Source organism: Periplaneta americana, chromosome 13, assembly GCF_040183065.1.
Source record: "Periplaneta americana isolate PAMFEO1 chromosome 13, P.americana_PAMFEO1_priV1, whole genome shotgun sequence".
Lineage (NCBI taxonomy): Eukaryota > Metazoa > Arthropoda > Insecta > Blattodea > Blattidae > Periplaneta > Periplaneta americana.
Genome location: NC_091129.1, coordinates 158,058,956 through 158,077,905, shown reverse-complemented (window position 1 = coordinate 158,077,905; position 18,950 = coordinate 158,058,956). Strand labels below are relative to the sequence as shown.

Here is an 18,950-nt window from a genome sequence, read left to right as displayed (position 1 = left end):
TTGAGGAATGTCGAGGACTCTGTAAGTTTCGTAACACAAGCGGCGCAAATGGATGAAACAGAAAGAAACACGTCTTCTTCTCCTTCTACTACATGTCTACCAACATATTAGTTTTTAACACATATGTTCGCGGCAGTCTTGATGAAAATATCTGAAACTTATGGTACAGACAGAGAAAAAAAAACGAGTCACCAAATTTTTACTAAGTTCCACATACAACGCATTGCGCATGTGCATTAAACAAGAGCGCGTAAATGTATGCTACTTGTGAAGCTTGTTGCCTACATTCAGGAGGACTAGTACCAAGACTCGACCCACATTATATTTCCGTATCTGTACCTCTGCTTGAATTTATTAAGTTTTTAATTTTTTTTTTTTCATTTTTTAATGGTTAAATTTGGATTCTTTCCCCTGATTGATGCTTAATTTTCATTCTTTGTATATACAAATATCATTGCTGCAAGAACATAAATTAGAGATTAGTTAGAAAAAACTGGGACCCAAATTTTGATAAAAATAATACCGGGATACAGCAATTCACTAAAATGGATTTATGTCAACTATATCTGAAAGCGAGAATATGCCATTAGGAAAATCTAGAATAACACAGAGGGTTTAAATTGAACGGGTTACATCAGCTGCTTGTTTATGAGGATGCCGTGAATATGTTTGGAGAAAATCCACAAACTATTAGGGAAAACACGGAAATTTTACTTGAAGCAAGATAGGTTTGGAAGTAAATCCCGAAAAGACGAATTATATGATTATGTCTCGTGACCAGAACATAGTACGAAATGGAAATATAAACACTGGAAATTAATCCTATGAAGAAGTGAAAAAAATTAAATATCTTGAAGCAACAATAACAAATATAAATGACACTCGGGAAAAAATTAAACGCAGAACAAATATGGGAAATGCGTGTTATTATTTGATTAAGAAGCTTTTGTCATCTAGTCTGCTGTCAAAAAATCTGAAAGTTAAAATTTATAAAACAGTTATATTACCGGTTGTTCTGTATGGTTGTGAAACTTGGACTCTTACTTTGATAGAGGAACATAGGTTAAGGGTGTTTGAGAATAAGGTACTTAGGAAAATATTTGGGGCTAAGAGGGACGAAGTTACAGTAGAATGGAGAAAGTTACACAACACAGAACTGCACGCATTGTATTCTTCATCCGACATAATTAGGAACATTAAATCCAGACGTTTGAGATGGGCAGGGCATGTAGCACGTATGGGCGAATCCAGAAATGCATATAGAGTGTTAGTTGGGAGGCCGGAGGAAAAAAGACCTATGGGGTGGCCGAGACGTAGATGAGAGGATAATATTAAAATGGATTTGAGAGAGGTGGGATATGATGATAGGGACTGGATTAATCTTGCACAGGATAGGGATCGATGGCGGGCTTATGTGAGGACGGCAATGAACCTCCGGGTTCCTTAAAAACCATTTGTAAGTAAGTAGGTTTAAGTAAGTATCAGAATACTTTATTTCTTCTAATCTTTATATACTGTACATTCTTCTAATCGTGTAATAGTCAATTAAATCCCACTCGAGTTTTGATTTTCTCTAGATGAGTCTAAAACATTTAATGCGTTACTGTGGATAAACTATTGAGGGTCTTCTATGCAGTGTTGGATCATTTCAGTGTCACTAACATGCAAATGTTGATCATCGTGTTCCATTGACTTTTATGCCTGTCTCAATGTCTGTAGCCCTTCCTGGAAAACTGTCTGCTGCTAACGAATCTTGACATGTGTCACGAATAAAAACACGTCTAACTCTTCACACAGGTCGTATTCTTTTATGATTACAGCCAAACACAATTCATATGGATAATTAGCTTGCAGCGACAGAAAACCAACCTCTAGTGAATCTTGCATTTCCTGCAAGGAATTGAACCCGCGTCCGTTAAAGTCACAACCACATATACTACCGCTTAAACTACACGGGCAGAAATCTAGGAATTAGTTCTTCGTTTATTCTTTTTATCAGCTGCCATAAATAGAATATTATACCGCTACCAGACGGTTCAATACTCAGTACCAACTGTAATGCTTTGTCTGAGTTACTGAAAGGTTTCTTCAGAGAATTTGCATGGTTTCAAAGAGCGAAACTATTGAGCAAGATATATTTCTGTGTCGTTAAGCATTTCTGAGGTATCAAGTTCACATTTAGATTTCTAAATTCCAATTATTCGATTACAGGAAATAAGTTTGAAGGAAATATCTACAAAATGTTCCCAAGTTTGCTTCTATTTTGATTTTTTTTGTGATATTCCGTTACTGACATTAAAGAGATTTTTGAGAAAGACAGGAACTTTTTAGAGTTTTAATTTCAGTACTCAAATATTTATGGCATTTCATGGTGTTTTATCCTATGATTGAGTTCTGGCTGATATGTACATCTATTATCAGGCAGTACATCTCGCTTGATGATTTTTTTGTTGGTTATTTAACGACGCTGTATCAACTACGAGGTTATTTAGCATCGATGAGATTGATGATAGCGAGATGATATTTGGCGATATGAGGCGGAGGATTCGCCATAGATTACCTGGCATTCACCTTACGGTTGGGGAAAACCTCGGACAAAACGCAACCTGGTAATCAGCCCAAGCGGGGATCGAAACCGCGCCTGAGCGCAACTTCAGACCGGCAGGCAAGCGCCTTACCGACTGAGCCACGCCGGTGGCTGGCTTGACGATATGTGTCAGAGGAAGAACAATTGTTTGTATACATCTGAAGTCTGATTAGTGTAATATGTAGCTAATCAGCGATGTATGCAATGGTGGGGGAAATGAACTGGTCACCCTACCTCATTATTTCCTGCCTAGTTGCCTCATAAGTGGTGCCTTCTTGGTATCACTTGTGAGGTTCAGGCCTTTCTTCGGACAGTTGACTAAACAACAACATGGTGTTTTGTACTTATAAAACTTTCTTGCAATATACAGGGTCAACGTAAGTAATGTAATTAATTTTAAGGATTATTTGAGGCTTATCAAACAAAAATTTTGCCCTTTTTTGCTTCATATTCGAGATAAAAACTGTTTTATATTAAACATTCTATAGCGTGTTTTGGGAAAGCCACTGATTCAATTCCCAATATGCTCAGTCAATTTAAGACAGCAGTACCTATATTATACTAATAACTGACTGAAAGAATTTTAGTTTTATCCTTTAAATGTGCAGAAATCTGACCCGAAATAATGTAACTTTTCATTATGCAAAGGAAATTTTCAATGTTACATTTTTTCAGATCAAATTTCTGCACATTTAGAAGACAAAACTAAAATTATTTCAGTCAGTTATTATCGTAATACACTACTCTCCGAAATTGACTGAGCGTATTGGAAATTAAATCAATGGCTTTCCCAAAAACGCTATGAAAGTTTTGAAATAAAACAATTTCTATCTCGAAAATGAAGTAAAAACGATCAAAATTTTATTAAATCTTTTTTTGTTTGAAGTATGTCGAAGAATAACCTCCTGAATTTAATGATATTACGTACGGTCCACCCTGTATAATAATGTTTTCTTTAAAAAATTCTCCATAATATCCGCGATGAAAAGAAATGTTTCATAATTTAAAGATTTACGGAGAACTTTGCTTTGGAAATGCTTACTCAACATAAAAAATGTCTTGGTCATTAGAATGCACTCTTTGATGCCATGAAAAAAGCCATCAAGAAAAGCTTTTTAATAACTTAAACACAATGAAGTCAATTAAGTGCCAAGTCCTATTGGAATATTCTCAGTAATGCGGATTAAATAGGGTAGAGTCGAGTAGTATCGGACATCGGATAGTATCGGACAGTGCGTTTGTTTCATCTACCACCATATGGTAGTACCTGAATGACATGGTTACGTTTCTCTATGCGACATCACAGAAACGTAACCATGTCAATCAGGTACTATCATCGTGTGGTAGATGAAAGAAACTCACTGTCCGATATTACCCGATGTCCGATACTACCCGATTCTCCCCTAATTGTGAAGGTTCCGGTAAAAAAGATCAGTCAGTAACAGGTTTTAACCAAAATTATTAAAGACAAAGTGATATACAAAATAATAGATAGGGTAAACTAGGGTCTGCTGGACACTTTGTACTTTAACGTGTTACCTCGCCACTTGTGGGCACCACATTCTGCTAGAAGTCAATGAAGGAAGTAGGCACGAGTGGGGCTACTTCCGTCATTGACTTCTAGCAGAATGTGGTGCCCGTAAGTGGCGAGGTAACACGTTAAAGTACAGAATGTCCAACATACCCGACTGTCCAACAGACCCTAGTTTACCCTATATAACATTGATTAAATATTTGGAAAATGAAGCAAAGGGCTTCTGAACTAGTGAAACAAGGTAAATCGTAAATGAAGAATCCACTGCAAGAATGATGGATGTCACTTGAAATGCATTTTGCAGGAGAAGCAATTGAAAGTTTGAAATGCTTAGCGCTCAAAGCTTAACTGTGATTTTCCGATCATTACTGGACAATGACTATCAGTGTTAATGCTATAATAATAATAATAATAATAATAATAATAATAATAATAATAATAATAATAATAATAATAATAATAATAATAATAATAATTATAATAATTTATTTTAGCTGGCAGAGTTAAGGCCGTAAGGCCTTCTCTTCCACTCAACCAGCAAAAAGTATATATACATATGCATGAACTTACAAAGAATTCAACAATTCGATTTAGATGAGAGTTACATGTATACAAGAGTTATTTACGAATTAAACAATAAAATACTGTGAACTATTAATTAAACACTGAAATAAACTGTGTAGCAGTATTAAACTAAAATACATAGAATGTTAATATATTTCAAATGATATTAGATAATAGAAAGAGATTATTATGAGACAATTTTGAAAATACAGCACAATCAGGATGATGTCTAAAGAAAAAAGTAACAATGTAGTCAGTGATAGTTTAAGTCAGTATGATTGGAGTGAAATGATAATAAGGTTATCTTTTAAGCTGTTCTTAAAGGTGTTTGTTGTCTTGCAGCCCCTAATACTTTGTGACAAGGAATTCCATTGACGCGAGGTGGATATTGTAAAAGATGAGGAATAACAAGATGTTCTATGAAGAGGTATACTTAGCGTGCCACAGATAAGTGATCTGGTATTTATGTCGTGGTTAGAGTATAGATAAGAGAAACGAGACGAAAGGTAATTTGGTGTTGAGGTGTGCAGAATTCGAAAGAGTAAAGACAAAGAGTGTAAAGTATAACTCTCTATGTACATTCTATATGTCTTAAGCTATGCATTGACAGTCTTGGTTCATTTTCGACAAGAAAGTGACATCCATCATTCTTGCAGTGGACTCTCCAAATATTAATACTGTAAAGAACTTGGAAATGTAATCGGTGATATATAAGTGTTAAAAGTGTACAGAAAAATAAAGATAAATAACATCTTCTTGTAGTCTACTTGTGCTTGTTCTAGTATTCTTATTAAAAGTGCGACACTGAAGAAAATAAAAGTATAGAGATGAAAATTAAAGTTTTTGTAGTCCTTTTTGTGTCCGTCACACTCTGTTTGTCAGAAAGAACGGCTCCGTAACAAAAACAACGTAAAGACAAGCTAATACTATAAATCTTTTTTATCTTACGAGAAATTGCCCGAGAGTAGTAACACTTCCACACTTTGCCAAGGTTAATAAATCTTCTCCCTCTATATTCCCTATACACTCCTGTAATAGTAATATGCGTTACAAGAGCGGTATGTTGAAGTTTTCATGTTCGAGGAAAAGTTTGAAAAAGTGAAACGTAGTTGAGCTTGTTTAATTTCCGAGAATTGAAAGAAAACATACCGCTCGTGTATCGTACATTATTTTGTGCGAAGATCGTTTATTACATACCTGAAAGAGGAATTTCTAATTAGTTGCAATGAAATCTCCATCTTGGTTTCTGTTCAATGACGACAAATTTGCAAAACAAAAATATCTATCTTCAACATTGTTGCTTTAAAATGTTTTCTGTGTTTACTATACTCCAGCAGGCCGTGATATACGTCTGTCTTTTTTTTCCCCCCAGTCTATAAATGCGAAATTAAAACAAACGGTAAGGTTATGTAATGATTAAGAGTTTACTTAATTTTTGCAAATATTTAAAAACAATAATTAACAGTGCAATTTAGGTGAAATTGCAGTGGTAAGTTTCCAATTTATAATTATTACTATATTGAACGTCTCTAAAAATAATATGTTAAAAGCCTAAAGCAGTAAAATCAATATGTCACTTAAGCGATAAGAAGAGGGAAATTGTTATGTGTTAGGTTGGGAATACTGAATGTGGAATTTTACACTTTCCGCGGATTGGTTTTGTGCGGAAACCAAGCAAATACGCACGATGTCGCACAAAACATATTCTTGTGGGAAATTTTTATAATGGAGTCATATATCAAGTATCACGTAATTTTATCACAATGCACATGTAGAACTGGGCTTTAGGTCACTTTACCATAGAGGCGATGAAGATAACGCACTAACATCGGACATTCAGAAGCAGAGAAACTGTTTAGTCATCTGGTAAATGTGGCGAAAATCCGTCCCTTAATACGATTACGAATCGTGTTCGAAAGTCTTTGCAAGAAATATATATTTACAATTCTGTCTAGATTATCAAACTTCGATCCGATGTATCTGCAGCTGAAAACTTTTCCATTTCAGCCCACAATCTAACATAACATATTATTAAACTGCAAAGACACTTAAAAAAATTCTGAGATTAAAAAAAATTAATGGTTATATTATAAAACCTCATTTTACTGAAAGATACTGCCGTTTAAAGTCACGATTCTCGTTTTCAGTTGTTTCATTTAGGTTGCTTTGGTAACGCTTATATCTACATGTAATAAATCAGAGTTAGTCAAGCCATGCTCATGTGGCTTATTGCTTTTATTTTAAAATCTGAAGTGAAAAAGAAAGAGGAGTACGACAAGGATGTCTTTTATTATCTACTCTACTCTGTTCAAAATCTACTTGGAAGATTTAGTGACGAACTGTTTTCAGAACATGGGAGGGATGATAACAGGGCAAAGAAAAATAAAGTTCTTAAGATTTGATAATGATATGGCGTTGTTATCAGAAGAGCAGATGAAAACTGTGATCAGTATGGGATGAAGATGAAAGCAAACAAGACGAAATCCATGGTTAACGGAAGAAAAATAAAGAATGTAGACTTGCGAATTCTATATGAGGCAGTAGAACAAATGGACAGCTTCAGATAATTGGTTACATGAGCTGCTAGTCACCGGCGTAGTTCAATCGGCGTGGGTTTGATTCCCGTTTGAAATGATTACCTGGTTGAGTCTCTTCTGAAATTTTCCTCAACCGTAAGGTGAATGTCAGGTAATCTATGACAAATCAAAGCCTCGATCTCAGCTCGCTAAATAACATCTCGCTATCACCAATCCCATCGAAGCTAAATAACCTAATAGTTGATAAAGCTTTGTTAAATAGTCAATTAAAAAACCATGAACTGCTACCAGAAAGTGAAAAGAAAGATAACAATAATTGCAAAGAAAGTTTTTAATAGAAAAAAAGAGTAACTTCTACTAATCTGTGGAAAAAGAACTGAGGAAGAGACTAATGAAGTGTTTCGTATGTGGCAGAAATATGGACATTACGACGAAGTGAAGAGAAGCGAATAGAAGCATTTGAAATGTGGATATGGAGAAGAATGGATCGTGTGAAATGGACAGACAGAATTAAAAATGAAGCTGTGCTAGAAAGAGTTGGTGAAGAAAGAAAATGGACAGACAGAATTAAAAATGAAGCTGTGCTAGAAAGAGTGGGTGAAGAAAGAAAATGGACAGACAGAATTAAAAATGAAGCTGTGCTAGAAAGAGTGGGTGAAGAAAGAAAATGGACAGACAGAATTAAAAATGAAGCTGTGCTAGAAAGAGTTGGTGAAGAAAGAAAATGAACAGACAGAATTAAAAATGAAGCTGTGCTAGAAAGAGTTGGTGAAGAAAGAAAATGGACAGACAGAATTAAAAATGAAGCTGTGCTAGAAAGAGTTGGCGAAGAAAGAAAATGGACAGACAGAATTAAAAATGAAGCTGTGCTAGAAAGTGTTGGTGAAGAAAGAAAATGGACAGACAATTAAAAATGAAGCTGTGCTAGAAAGAGTGGGTGAAGAAAGAAAATGGACAGACAGAATTAAAAATGAAGCTGTGCTAGAAAGAGTTGGTGAAGAAAGAAAATGGACAGACAGAATTAAAAATGAAACTGTGCAAGAAAGAGTGGGTGAAGAAAGAAAATGGACAGACAGAATTAAAAATGAAGCTGTGCTAGAAAGAGTTGGTGAAGAAAGAAAATGGACAGACAGAATTAAAAATGAAGCTGTGCTAGAAAGAGTGGGTGAAGAAAGAAATGGACAGACAGAATTAAAAATGAAGCTGTGCTAGAAAGAGTTGGCGAAGAAAGAAAATGGACAGACGGAATTAAAAATGAAGCTGTGCTAGAAAGTGTGGGTGAAGGAAGAAAATGGACAGACAGAATTAAAAATGAAGCTGTGCTAGAAAGAGTTGGTGAAGAAAGAAAATGGACAGACAGAATTAAAAATGAAGCTGTGCTAGAAAGAGTGGGTGAAGAAAGAAATGGACAGACAGAATTAAAAATGAAGCTGTGCTAGAAAGAGTTGGTGAAGAAAGAAAATGGACAGACAGAATTAAAAATGAAGCTGTGCTAGAAAGAGTTGGTGAAGAAAGAAAATGAACAGACAGAATTAAAAATGAAGCTGTGCTAGAAAGAGTGGGTGAAAAAAGAAAATGGACAGACAGAATTAAAAATGAAGCTGTGCTAGAAAGAGTTGGTGAAGAAAGAAAATGGACAGACAGAATTAAAAATGAAGCTGTGCTAGAAAGAGTTGGTGAAGAAAGAAAATAGACAGACAGAATTAAAAATGAAGCTGTGCTAGAAAGAGTGGGTGAAGAAAGAAATGGACAGACAGAATTAAAAATGAAGCTGTGCTAGAAAGAGTTGGTGAAGAAAGAAAATGGACAGACAGAATTAAAAATGAAGGTGTGCTAGAAAGAGTTGGTGAAGAAAGAAAATGGACAGACAGAATTAAAAATGAAGCTGTGCTAGAAAGAGTGGGTGAAGAAAGAAATGGACAGACAGAATTAAAAATGAAGCTGAGCTAGAAAGAGTTGGTGAAGAAAGAAAATGGACAGACAGAATTAAAAATGAAGCTGTGCTAGAAAGAGTTGGTGAAGAAAGAAAATGGACAGACAGAATTAAAAATGAAGCTGTGCTAGAAAGAGTTGGTGAAGAAAGAAAATGGACAGACAGAATTAAAAATGAAGCTGTGCTAGAAAGAGTGGGTGAAGAAAGAAATGGACAGACAGAATTAAAAATGAAGCTGTGCTAGAAAGAGTTGGTGAAGAAAGAAAATGGACAGACAGAATTAAAAATGAAGCTGTGCTAGAAAGAGTGGGTGAAGAAAGAAATGGAGAGACAGAATTAAAAACGAAGCTGTGCTAGAAAGAGTTGGTGAAGAAAGAAAATGGACAGACAGAATTAAAAATGAAGCTGTGCTAGAAAGAGTGGGTGAAGAAAGAAATGGACAGACAGAATTAAAAATGAAGCTGTGCTAGAAAGAGTTGGTGAAGAAAGAAAATGGACAGACAGAATTGAAAATGAAGCTGTGCTAGAAAGAGTGGGTGAAGAAAGAAATGGACAGACAGAATTAAAAATGAAGCTGTGCTAGAAAGAGTTGGTGAAGAAAGAAAATGGACAGACAGAATTAAAAATGAAGCTGTGCTAGAAAGAGTTGGTGAAGAAAGAAAATGGACAGACAGAATTAAAAATGAAGCTGTGCTAGAAAGAGTTGGTGAAGAAAGAAAATGGACAGACAGAATTAAAAATGAAGCTGTGCTAGAAAGAGTTGGCGAAGAAAGAAAATGGACAGACGGAATTAAAAATTGCTAGAAAGAGTGGGTGAAGAAAGAAAATGGACAGACAGAATTAAAAATGAAGCTGTGCTAGAAAGAGTTGGTGAAGAAAGAATAATTATGAAGCTGATCAGAAAGAGAGAAATAAATTGGATGAATCATTAGCTAAGAAGAAACAGTCTATAATAATAATAATAATAATAATAATAATAATAATAATAATAATAATAATAATAATAATAATAATAATGTTTTATTTTCGCTGGCAGAGTTAAGGCCATAAGGCCTTCTCTTCCACTCAACCAGCCTTAATCTAATACAATACATATTTAAATTACGAATATTTACACTATACTTAAAAGGTTCTCCAGCAATATTTTTCAATTAAGTTTTAACGACTAGTAGACTACATATTTATTTAAATTTAGATAAACCTATAAGGTAAAGTAATAACTTAATTTATCAGCTAATTTAATTCGATCAATTATAATTAATTTGAGATTTGAGATAGCTAGTAAAATGATGAAAATTAATTTAATATAAGCTTACTAGAACTATGTTACAGGGAGAAAAAAAAATATATATATAAATCTAAAATATATTTCTATAATGAGAATATTAATGTAATTGCCATTAGAGGTTTTGTAAATCTATTTAGAGAAATTAATGATAATAATAAGAATGGACAGACGTCAGTTTCATTATATGAATTAAATATTAATCGGCAATTAATTTGTTAAATAAGAATTTAGGATGCACTGAAAGTAATGGTGAACGGGAGAAAATTTCGGGGCAGATGAAGATATCGAATGATAGACGACATTGCCATAGATCGTATGCAGAGACTAAGAGAAAGTCGGAAAATAGGGAAGATTGGAGAATGCTGGATTTGCAGTGAAAGACCTTACCTTGGGCAGAAAACCATGAATTAAAAATCCTATAGAAGTCTAGAAATCCAATTACTTAGAAGTCTGCAGCTCTTTTCTGTTGCTCTGACATCGAACACTGAACCCCCTTACTCAAAAACTGTCAGCTAAACCAGTGAGATACAAAAATGTTAATTTTACACTGAAGTCACTGGAGAGAGTGGTTAAAATTTTTTAATTCGTATTTTTTTAAGCAGCTCCTTGGACATGAATAATAGCCGGTGTCAAGCGAATCTGATACCAGCTGTACGCTCTCGTAAAGCAGGTTACTCAATGCGTCTACATCAATTGGAGTCTATATCCTCGGGCAGTTGCGTTTCCGTTTGTAATGAAGGCCATGGTCGATGTTAACGACTCGCCATTCATTATTTTAACACCGACATTTCCAATTAAGAAATCCAGCTAAACTACGCTTACACAAATCATCGCCATTTGAATTTAACACAAAGAAGAACCCCAAGGTTTCTTTAATCCTCAGCTACAATATCTTGTAAGGAGAGAACGTGCGTTTGGGATCATAGAATCTGTCCACACTGCTTCGGGTGAACATCAGAGCAAATGTCCACCGCTGAGGAGTAACGGTTAACATGCCTGATCGTGAAACGAATGGCCCCGGGTTCAAATTATGATTGGGACAAGTTACCTGGTTGAGGTTTTTTCCGGGGTTTTCCCTCAACCTTTTAAGAGCAAATGCTACATCCTGGACTCATTTCGCCGGCATTATTGCCTTCATATCATTCACACGCTATATAAAGATGGCAGTTGATAAAGCGTCAAATAACCCACTAAAAAACTACCCAAATGAGGTATTAAATTTTATATGTTAGTACCTATAGCTTATTAGACATAGTACGTAAAGCCATTTGTTACTTTTTTATTCAGATTTAATATAAAAATATTATAATTTACATATCAATTTCTATGCAAATTTTTTCATTCAATAACTTATTTAGTTAAATAATTTTAGAAAATACTATAATAAGTCTTATAGAGCTTCATAAAACGTATATGCATGCAAAAAATGCATCACTTTATCTTTAATAATTTCTGAGATAATGATACCTATAGGAGGAACGGTTAGCGCGTCTGGCTGCGAAACCAGGTGGCCCGGGTTCGATTCCCGGTCGGGGCAAGTTACCTGGTTGAGGTTTCTCCCGGGGTTTTCCCTCAACCCAATATGAGCAAATGCTGGGCAACTTTCAGTGCTGGACACCGGACTCATTTCACCAGCATTATCACCTTCATCTCATTCAGACGCTAAATAACCTAAGCTGTTGATAAAGCGTCGTAAAATAACCTACTAAAAATGATACCTATAGGCCCTATATGTTGAATTTCTTTTGTTCAGTTTTTCGTACATTTTATAATTTTAAAAGTCTCGCAATTATAAACATACACTCCCAAAGGACTCAGCCTCACATTTTTATATTTAAAAAGATGTTATATACAATAGAAGTGATTTAATACAGTTGTATGAACATTTTTTAAAAAGGGTTCATACAACTGTATTAAATCACTTCTATTGTATATAACTATCCCACTCATTAACACTGTTGTATCTTACATAACTTATGTAATTTAAAAAAGATGTGTTTAATACAGAGCAAAGTCCACCACTGTGGAGTAAAGGTTAGCAAGCCTGACAGTGGAACTGGTGGGCCCGGGTTCAAATCCTGGTTGGGGCAAGTTACTGATTGAGATTTTTCCGGAGTTTTCCCTGAACCCATTAAAAGCAAATGTTGGATAACTTTCGGCGCTGGACCCTGGATTCATTTCGCTGGAATTATCACCTTCATCTCATACAGACGCTAGATAACTATAGCAGTTGATAAAGCGTAGTAAAATAACCAATTGGTATTAAAATAAAAATATATCATAAAAGTTAATAAACGTGAAAATATTATATTTTAGAAAATTATATGTTTTATCCACAGAGTGCAATATAATTACTACTTGATGCCCTTAAAAGAAAGAAATGCATGTACTTACCTTCCAGAAGGTGGAAGAGCATCGATGTTGCGAAGAACTGGACGAGGATGTGTCGGCAGCATCTTATCACGTTGTGTGACGTCATCGTACGGAACTATCTCGCCGGCAATCGAACATGGAACGGCATCAGGCTCGCGATAACTTTCCTGCAAGAACAGAACCGAACAGAATTTTTACATTTACTCCTGCAAGTCGGCGCCCAGCATCACACCACCTCTTCTGCAGCTGGACGAGCAGAATAGTCAACTTCCCCGCCATTAAACAGTAGTTCGAACTGTAGGCCTACTGGTTACGGGGCGTTGGAATGGAAATATCACCGACACTGGTAAAGAAATTAAAAACAGCTCACGTGTATTTTCTTAAGAAAGTATAGAAAAGTTGCCAAACTAACTTACTATTATGACAAGTGTTGTATTGCATGTTTCCACGTATTCACATTTTTTATGTTCCAGTGATATTTAACTTATTTTGTCTTTTTGTTTTCATATTTCCCGATAATGGTATATCTCTAATGTGATAAGTTGAGCTATATATAATCATAATTTTCCTTACTGTGTGCACCTAAAAATATTTTATTCATTGTATGCTTTGTACTGCACTATTCTATTACTATTATTATTATTATTATTATTATTATTATTATTATTATTATTATTATTATCATCATATCATTATTATTATTATCATCAATAATTGTCTTATTTTTTATACTTTGTATGTCTCATTTATTTTGACCTGCTGTTCATATTTTATTATGCTTTTTCCTTTCTTTCTGTATGTTATATGTTATGTCTCATTTCTACTTAGTTGTTGTTTACATTTTATTATTATTATTATTATCTTATTCTGCTTTGTGTATAAAATTGTAGTGTACTTTGTAAATTTGTAGTGTTTTTTGTAACGCAGTTTATTCCTGGTTGAGTGTTAGAGAAGACCGTATGGCCTTAACTCTGCCAGATTAAATAAACCATTATTATTATTATTATCATCATATCATTATTATTATTATTATTATTATTATTATTATTATTATTATTATCATCAATAATTGTCTTATTTTTTATACTTTGTTTGTCTCATTTATTTTGACCTGCTGTTCACATTTTATTATGCTTTTTCCTTCCTTTCTGTATGTTATATGTTATGTCTCATTTCTTCTTACTTGTTTACATTTTATTATTATTATTATTATTACTATTATTATTATCTTATTCAGTTTTGTGTGTAAAATTGTAGTGTACTTTGTAAATTTGTAGTGTTTTTTGTAACGCAGTTTTACTCCTGGTTGAGTGTTAGAGAAGGCCGTATGGCCTTAACTCTGCCAGGTTAAATAAACCATTATTATTATTATTATTATTATTATTATTATTATTATTATTATTATTATTATTATTATTATAAAAGTAATTTCCTTTAAAAAGCCTAGATTTTTTTTTGCCACGGAAAAGTGTTTTTAAGTATTTTGAATCAGCATTGAATTCACTGTCTTCTACGGAGTAGAAACAAACCACAAGCAGGAGAAATTGACTGCGAATCACAAACTAAAGTTAATAAATTAACGAATAAAGTAGTGATATGAACAGAGCAGAGTTTTCAATTGAGTGCATATAGCTAGAAGATATTATTTTAAAACCAAAAATATATTAATATTAATCTGTACCCTACAATCTGATTTACCATATGTATAGTCTTGTTTATACTAAGTTAAAAAATATATAGGCTATACATACATCCAAAATACGAATATATAATTAATTTCTATGTAAAGGAGGGGGACGAACACTTTTGCAGTAGTTTATTATACTTATTTGTGAGGACAAACTGATATGCCAAGATGGATGATATTGACTCCTAGGCTACTCCTCAAATTCATCACAGTTTTTAAAGAAAGAATGTAACGGAGATTGATTATTCGCGAGGACTGTAATTCGTGCTGTTGATTTTGACATAGATATGTAAAAGAAATGCGCTTCCTTAGCTGGGCCCTACTTCTGGACAATGTATCTCCTCTGGTGTCGTTAAAGATGGCAATTTCACTTTATCTACTGTTAAATTTGAACAGTTTATTTTAATTTTGGAAATGTATTTAATAGTAAATTAAAAGTAGAGCCAAAAAAGGTATTGTTTTGTATTATATATCCAAACATATCGAAATGAAAATCATATATTCAGCAATCGTTTTATACATTTAACAAACACTAGATGAGAGGTGATGCAAACTTGAATGGAAGAGAAAAAATAGTTTTGGGAACCAATCTTTCAAGCAATCATAACAATGACGACGAAGACAAAATGATAGCAGAGAAGACAATGATGACGGAGAAGACAACAATGATGACGATGAAGACAACAATGACAACGGAAAAGATAATAATGATGATGGAGCAGACAACAATGATGACAGGGAAGACAACAATGATGACAAAGGGAACAATAAAGATGCAGAAGACAACAATGATGACGGGGAAGACAACAATGAAGATGGAGAAGACAACAATGATGTCGAAGTAGACAACAGTGATGACGGAGGAGCCAAGAATGATGGCAGTGAAGATAACGACGATGACAAGTATGAAATATTTAATAATATCTATATTTATACCTATATTACTTGATTTTATAAGTAACTAAGTAACTTTTCTTTATTCGAATTAACTTTCAACACCGCAGACAAACATATAATGATTATGTTTATGACAAGACGATGGATGTATGTATGTATTTATTTACACAGCAAGTGGGCAAGCACCCGGTGGCAGTGGTATACTTACTTACTTATTGGCTTTTAAGGAACCCGGAGGTTCATTGCCGCCCTCACATAAGCCCGCCATTGATCCCTATCCTGAGCAAGATTAATCCAGTCTCTACCATCATATCCCACCTCCCTCAAATCCATTTTAATATTATCTTCCCATCTACGTCTCGGCCTCCCCAAAGGTCTTTTTTCCGCCGGCCTCCCAACTAACACTCTATATGCATTTCTGGATTCGCCCATACGTGCTACATGCCCTGCCCATCTCAAGCGTCTGGATTTAATGTTTTTAATTATGTCAGGTGAAGAATACACAATATGACAATGTTAATGGCGACGATGACGAAGATAATGATGGGATGATGATGACAATGATGTCGAAAATAATGACAATGACAAAGATTTTGAGGACGACTGTGTGCATGATGACAAAGTTGACTATGGTGACGATAATTACGGTGATGATAACGATGACGAAGATAGGACGGTTTGCATCTCTTCTACATGTGTATGAAATACAGATTGAATCGACACGATCTTGTCTCCAAGTTTTCCATCTTAATTATAATACAGTTTGCTTCAATTTAAAACGTGTTCAATGAACTAGCACCGCAACCTGTAACTCAATTTGAGATTTTCCACAGCAACGATATCACAATGAGCACTGATATGTCAACCTAGTCATATCTCACAGAGGTTCTACACACACTCAGCGGGGATCATTCGCAGCACACTGTTAACGGAACATACGAAATTGCCGAAGATTACGTCTGTACGAACTACATATCGTCTCGGAGGGGAGGTCTTCTTCCGTCACGCAGGCACCACTTCTGCAATCGCACTGCTGCCCAATTTGATCCTTGAACCCGAGCCACACATCGGTCCTACTTGCCTGACACTAGCTGCTCCAGAACGTGTCCGCGTCGAGGGGAACCCTCAACTACACTCGATGTCTGGCCGGCCGCCCTCAAGTCTATGGCCACTCCCTCTCCATCGGTCATCCTTTCCCTTTCTACCATCATGTCTTCCGGCCCGTACGGTTTAAGAAGAACGAATCACATTATCAAGTTATTTCCCTATCTGCGAAGCTAATGAGATCGGACTCGAGGAAAAGTAGAAACTGATCGGTACCAGCTGGTTTCATTGTCAGGCGCTTGTACGCAATGACAGCCCACATTATACGAGGCAATCGACTTGAAAACAACGAGCGTTGTAATTCCCCGCGGTGAAAAAAGAAGAATGCTTGTGGTAAAAGCGATAAAAAGCTGCACTCAGCCCGTCTAATTGTACCGGTAGTGCAGTTTGCTTATCGTTTATGACAAATATTTTATATTTTATACACTCAGCACACAGAAAATGATTTCCTAATTAACAACTGACTGCAATGAATGTCATTCGGTTGATGGGAACTGATACGTATAACGGATTTTAAATGGACGGATACTGAATCAAACGAAGACCTTATGAAATACATATGGAAGTTTGTCAATAGATTTTCTTTCTGCCCCATATCTTTCAAACCCATATCTGGAAGATTCATTGCAGTTTGTAACTACAGTATATCGACTTACTCTCCTCTTGACTGCATTATACAGGGTGTCCATAAAGTCTGTAAAGAATGGTACAATTGATGAACAGCATATTTTCGTAGTATAAAATGTGCTCAACATATCTGCCACCATTCCCATTACACTTCCTCAAACAGCCTATGTCCCTTAGATTTCCCTTCAATACCGTTGCCATAGTTACTATTTCTCTGTGATGATCAAATCCAGGATTTTCATATTATATATCCAATTTCAAAATACTCATATTGCGAAGTCCATGCGGTTGAGGTCAGGTGACCGTGGTGCCCATTTCACGGTTCCTGTTCTTCCAATCCAAAGTCCGGGAAATGTGTCATCCAGCCAATGGCGTACGAATCTTGCGTAATGAGATGGCGTCCCATCTTGCATAAATCGTTCAGAATGGTAGATTACATCAAGTTCTGGTATCATTTTCTCATCCAGCGTACGGATGTAGGTAATTGTCTCCGAGGATTTTTCATTCCAAGGAGAATGAACCAGTAATGTTCACATCCCAAACCACACCAGACCATAAATTTTGGAGACCAGCAGTTCAAATTTTACCTTTTCCTCTCTCGAGAAACAAAAATTCACCTCGTCGGAGAACATCTCTCCCTCCAAGAAATATGGGTTTCTTTGAATTTGGAGCAAGAACAATTCACACATTTTAAAACTGCCGGAAAGGTCTTCTTTCATTATATGTTAAAGAATCCATAACTTGTACACATGTAATTTGTTACTTTTCACAATTTTGCTCTCTCAATTAATATCACTCAATAAAAGAATTACATTCCAATGGATACCATCCCATTGTGGAATCCTGGGAAACGAGAATGCTGATGCTTTAGCAAAGAAAGGCAGCACTGCTACTTACAGACCTGTTACTAAATCTACGAATTACTCTGTGAAAAGATTTATTAAATCTACATACTTAGACTTCAACAAACAAAATTTGATAACATAATCTCAAGGGGAAAAATGGAACTCTCTGCATCAAAATCCACAGTTAATTCCCGATTTACCACGAAAATCGTCTGTAGCTGCATTTAGATTGGCAACAGGCCATGATTGTTTGGCCAAACACCTGCATAGAATTGGAATATATCAGTCCCCTAACTGCCCATTGTGCAACTCAAACCAAGAAATGGATTCGGAACACCTCAAAATCTGTGCTTCAGTGGCTGGCCATGATAATATCTTTGAAAAATATTGGAGTGCAAGAGGTCAAATGACTTTATTGTCAAACGCCTGGCATTAGAAAACAACAACAACAACAAAAACAACTTTTCACAATTTTATTCACCGTGCACTGGGGACGGACCATTCAGAAAACAACTGTCCCATTTGTTCCAGACTTTATCGATATCCTGTAGCAAATGTTCATGGCTACTACAGGAGATTGTTATGGGTTCATTTAAATCTGGTTTTCAAGTGATTGTGTCAACTACACGGAATAAAAATATCGGAATCAATTCACAGTTAACTGCGTATGAAAGCCAAGAGCAGATTTAAGCGACAGGCTCAGAAATGAATGTAATGTAAACAGATAAATAACAAGGAAGGTGTTTTGCCTGTCTGTGGAAAAGAATGGTCAGTTTCCGATCCAATTAATCCCGGGGAAAGGAAGGGCTTTCCTGTGGCCAGTGAACAGTGTGAGTCAGTGAGGTGCAAAGTGACATAGAAGGAGTCCGGGGAAATGGTAAATCGTCATTACAGATGTACTGTTGTTTACATTGTAGATGCCGCGGTTGTGTCTATAGACACGGACCAACAGATTTGAAGTGACTTCACTTTCG

General features: G+C 35.3%; 1 protein-coding gene across 1 annotated transcript in view; it reads right to left on the bottom strand.

The window, feature by feature from the left end:
• Cad89D (cadherin 89D) overlaps positions 1–18,950 on the bottom strand; it is a 343,616-nt gene that overhangs the window by 173,572 nt on the left and 151,094 nt on the right. The window contains exon 2 of the mRNA XM_069844519.1: positions 12,838–12,983. Coding sequence (XP_069700620.1) covers positions 12,838–12,922 — 85 coding nt within the window. The 5' untranslated portion in view covers positions 12,923–12,983. The remainder of the gene's footprint in view (positions 1–12,837; positions 12,984–18,950) is intronic.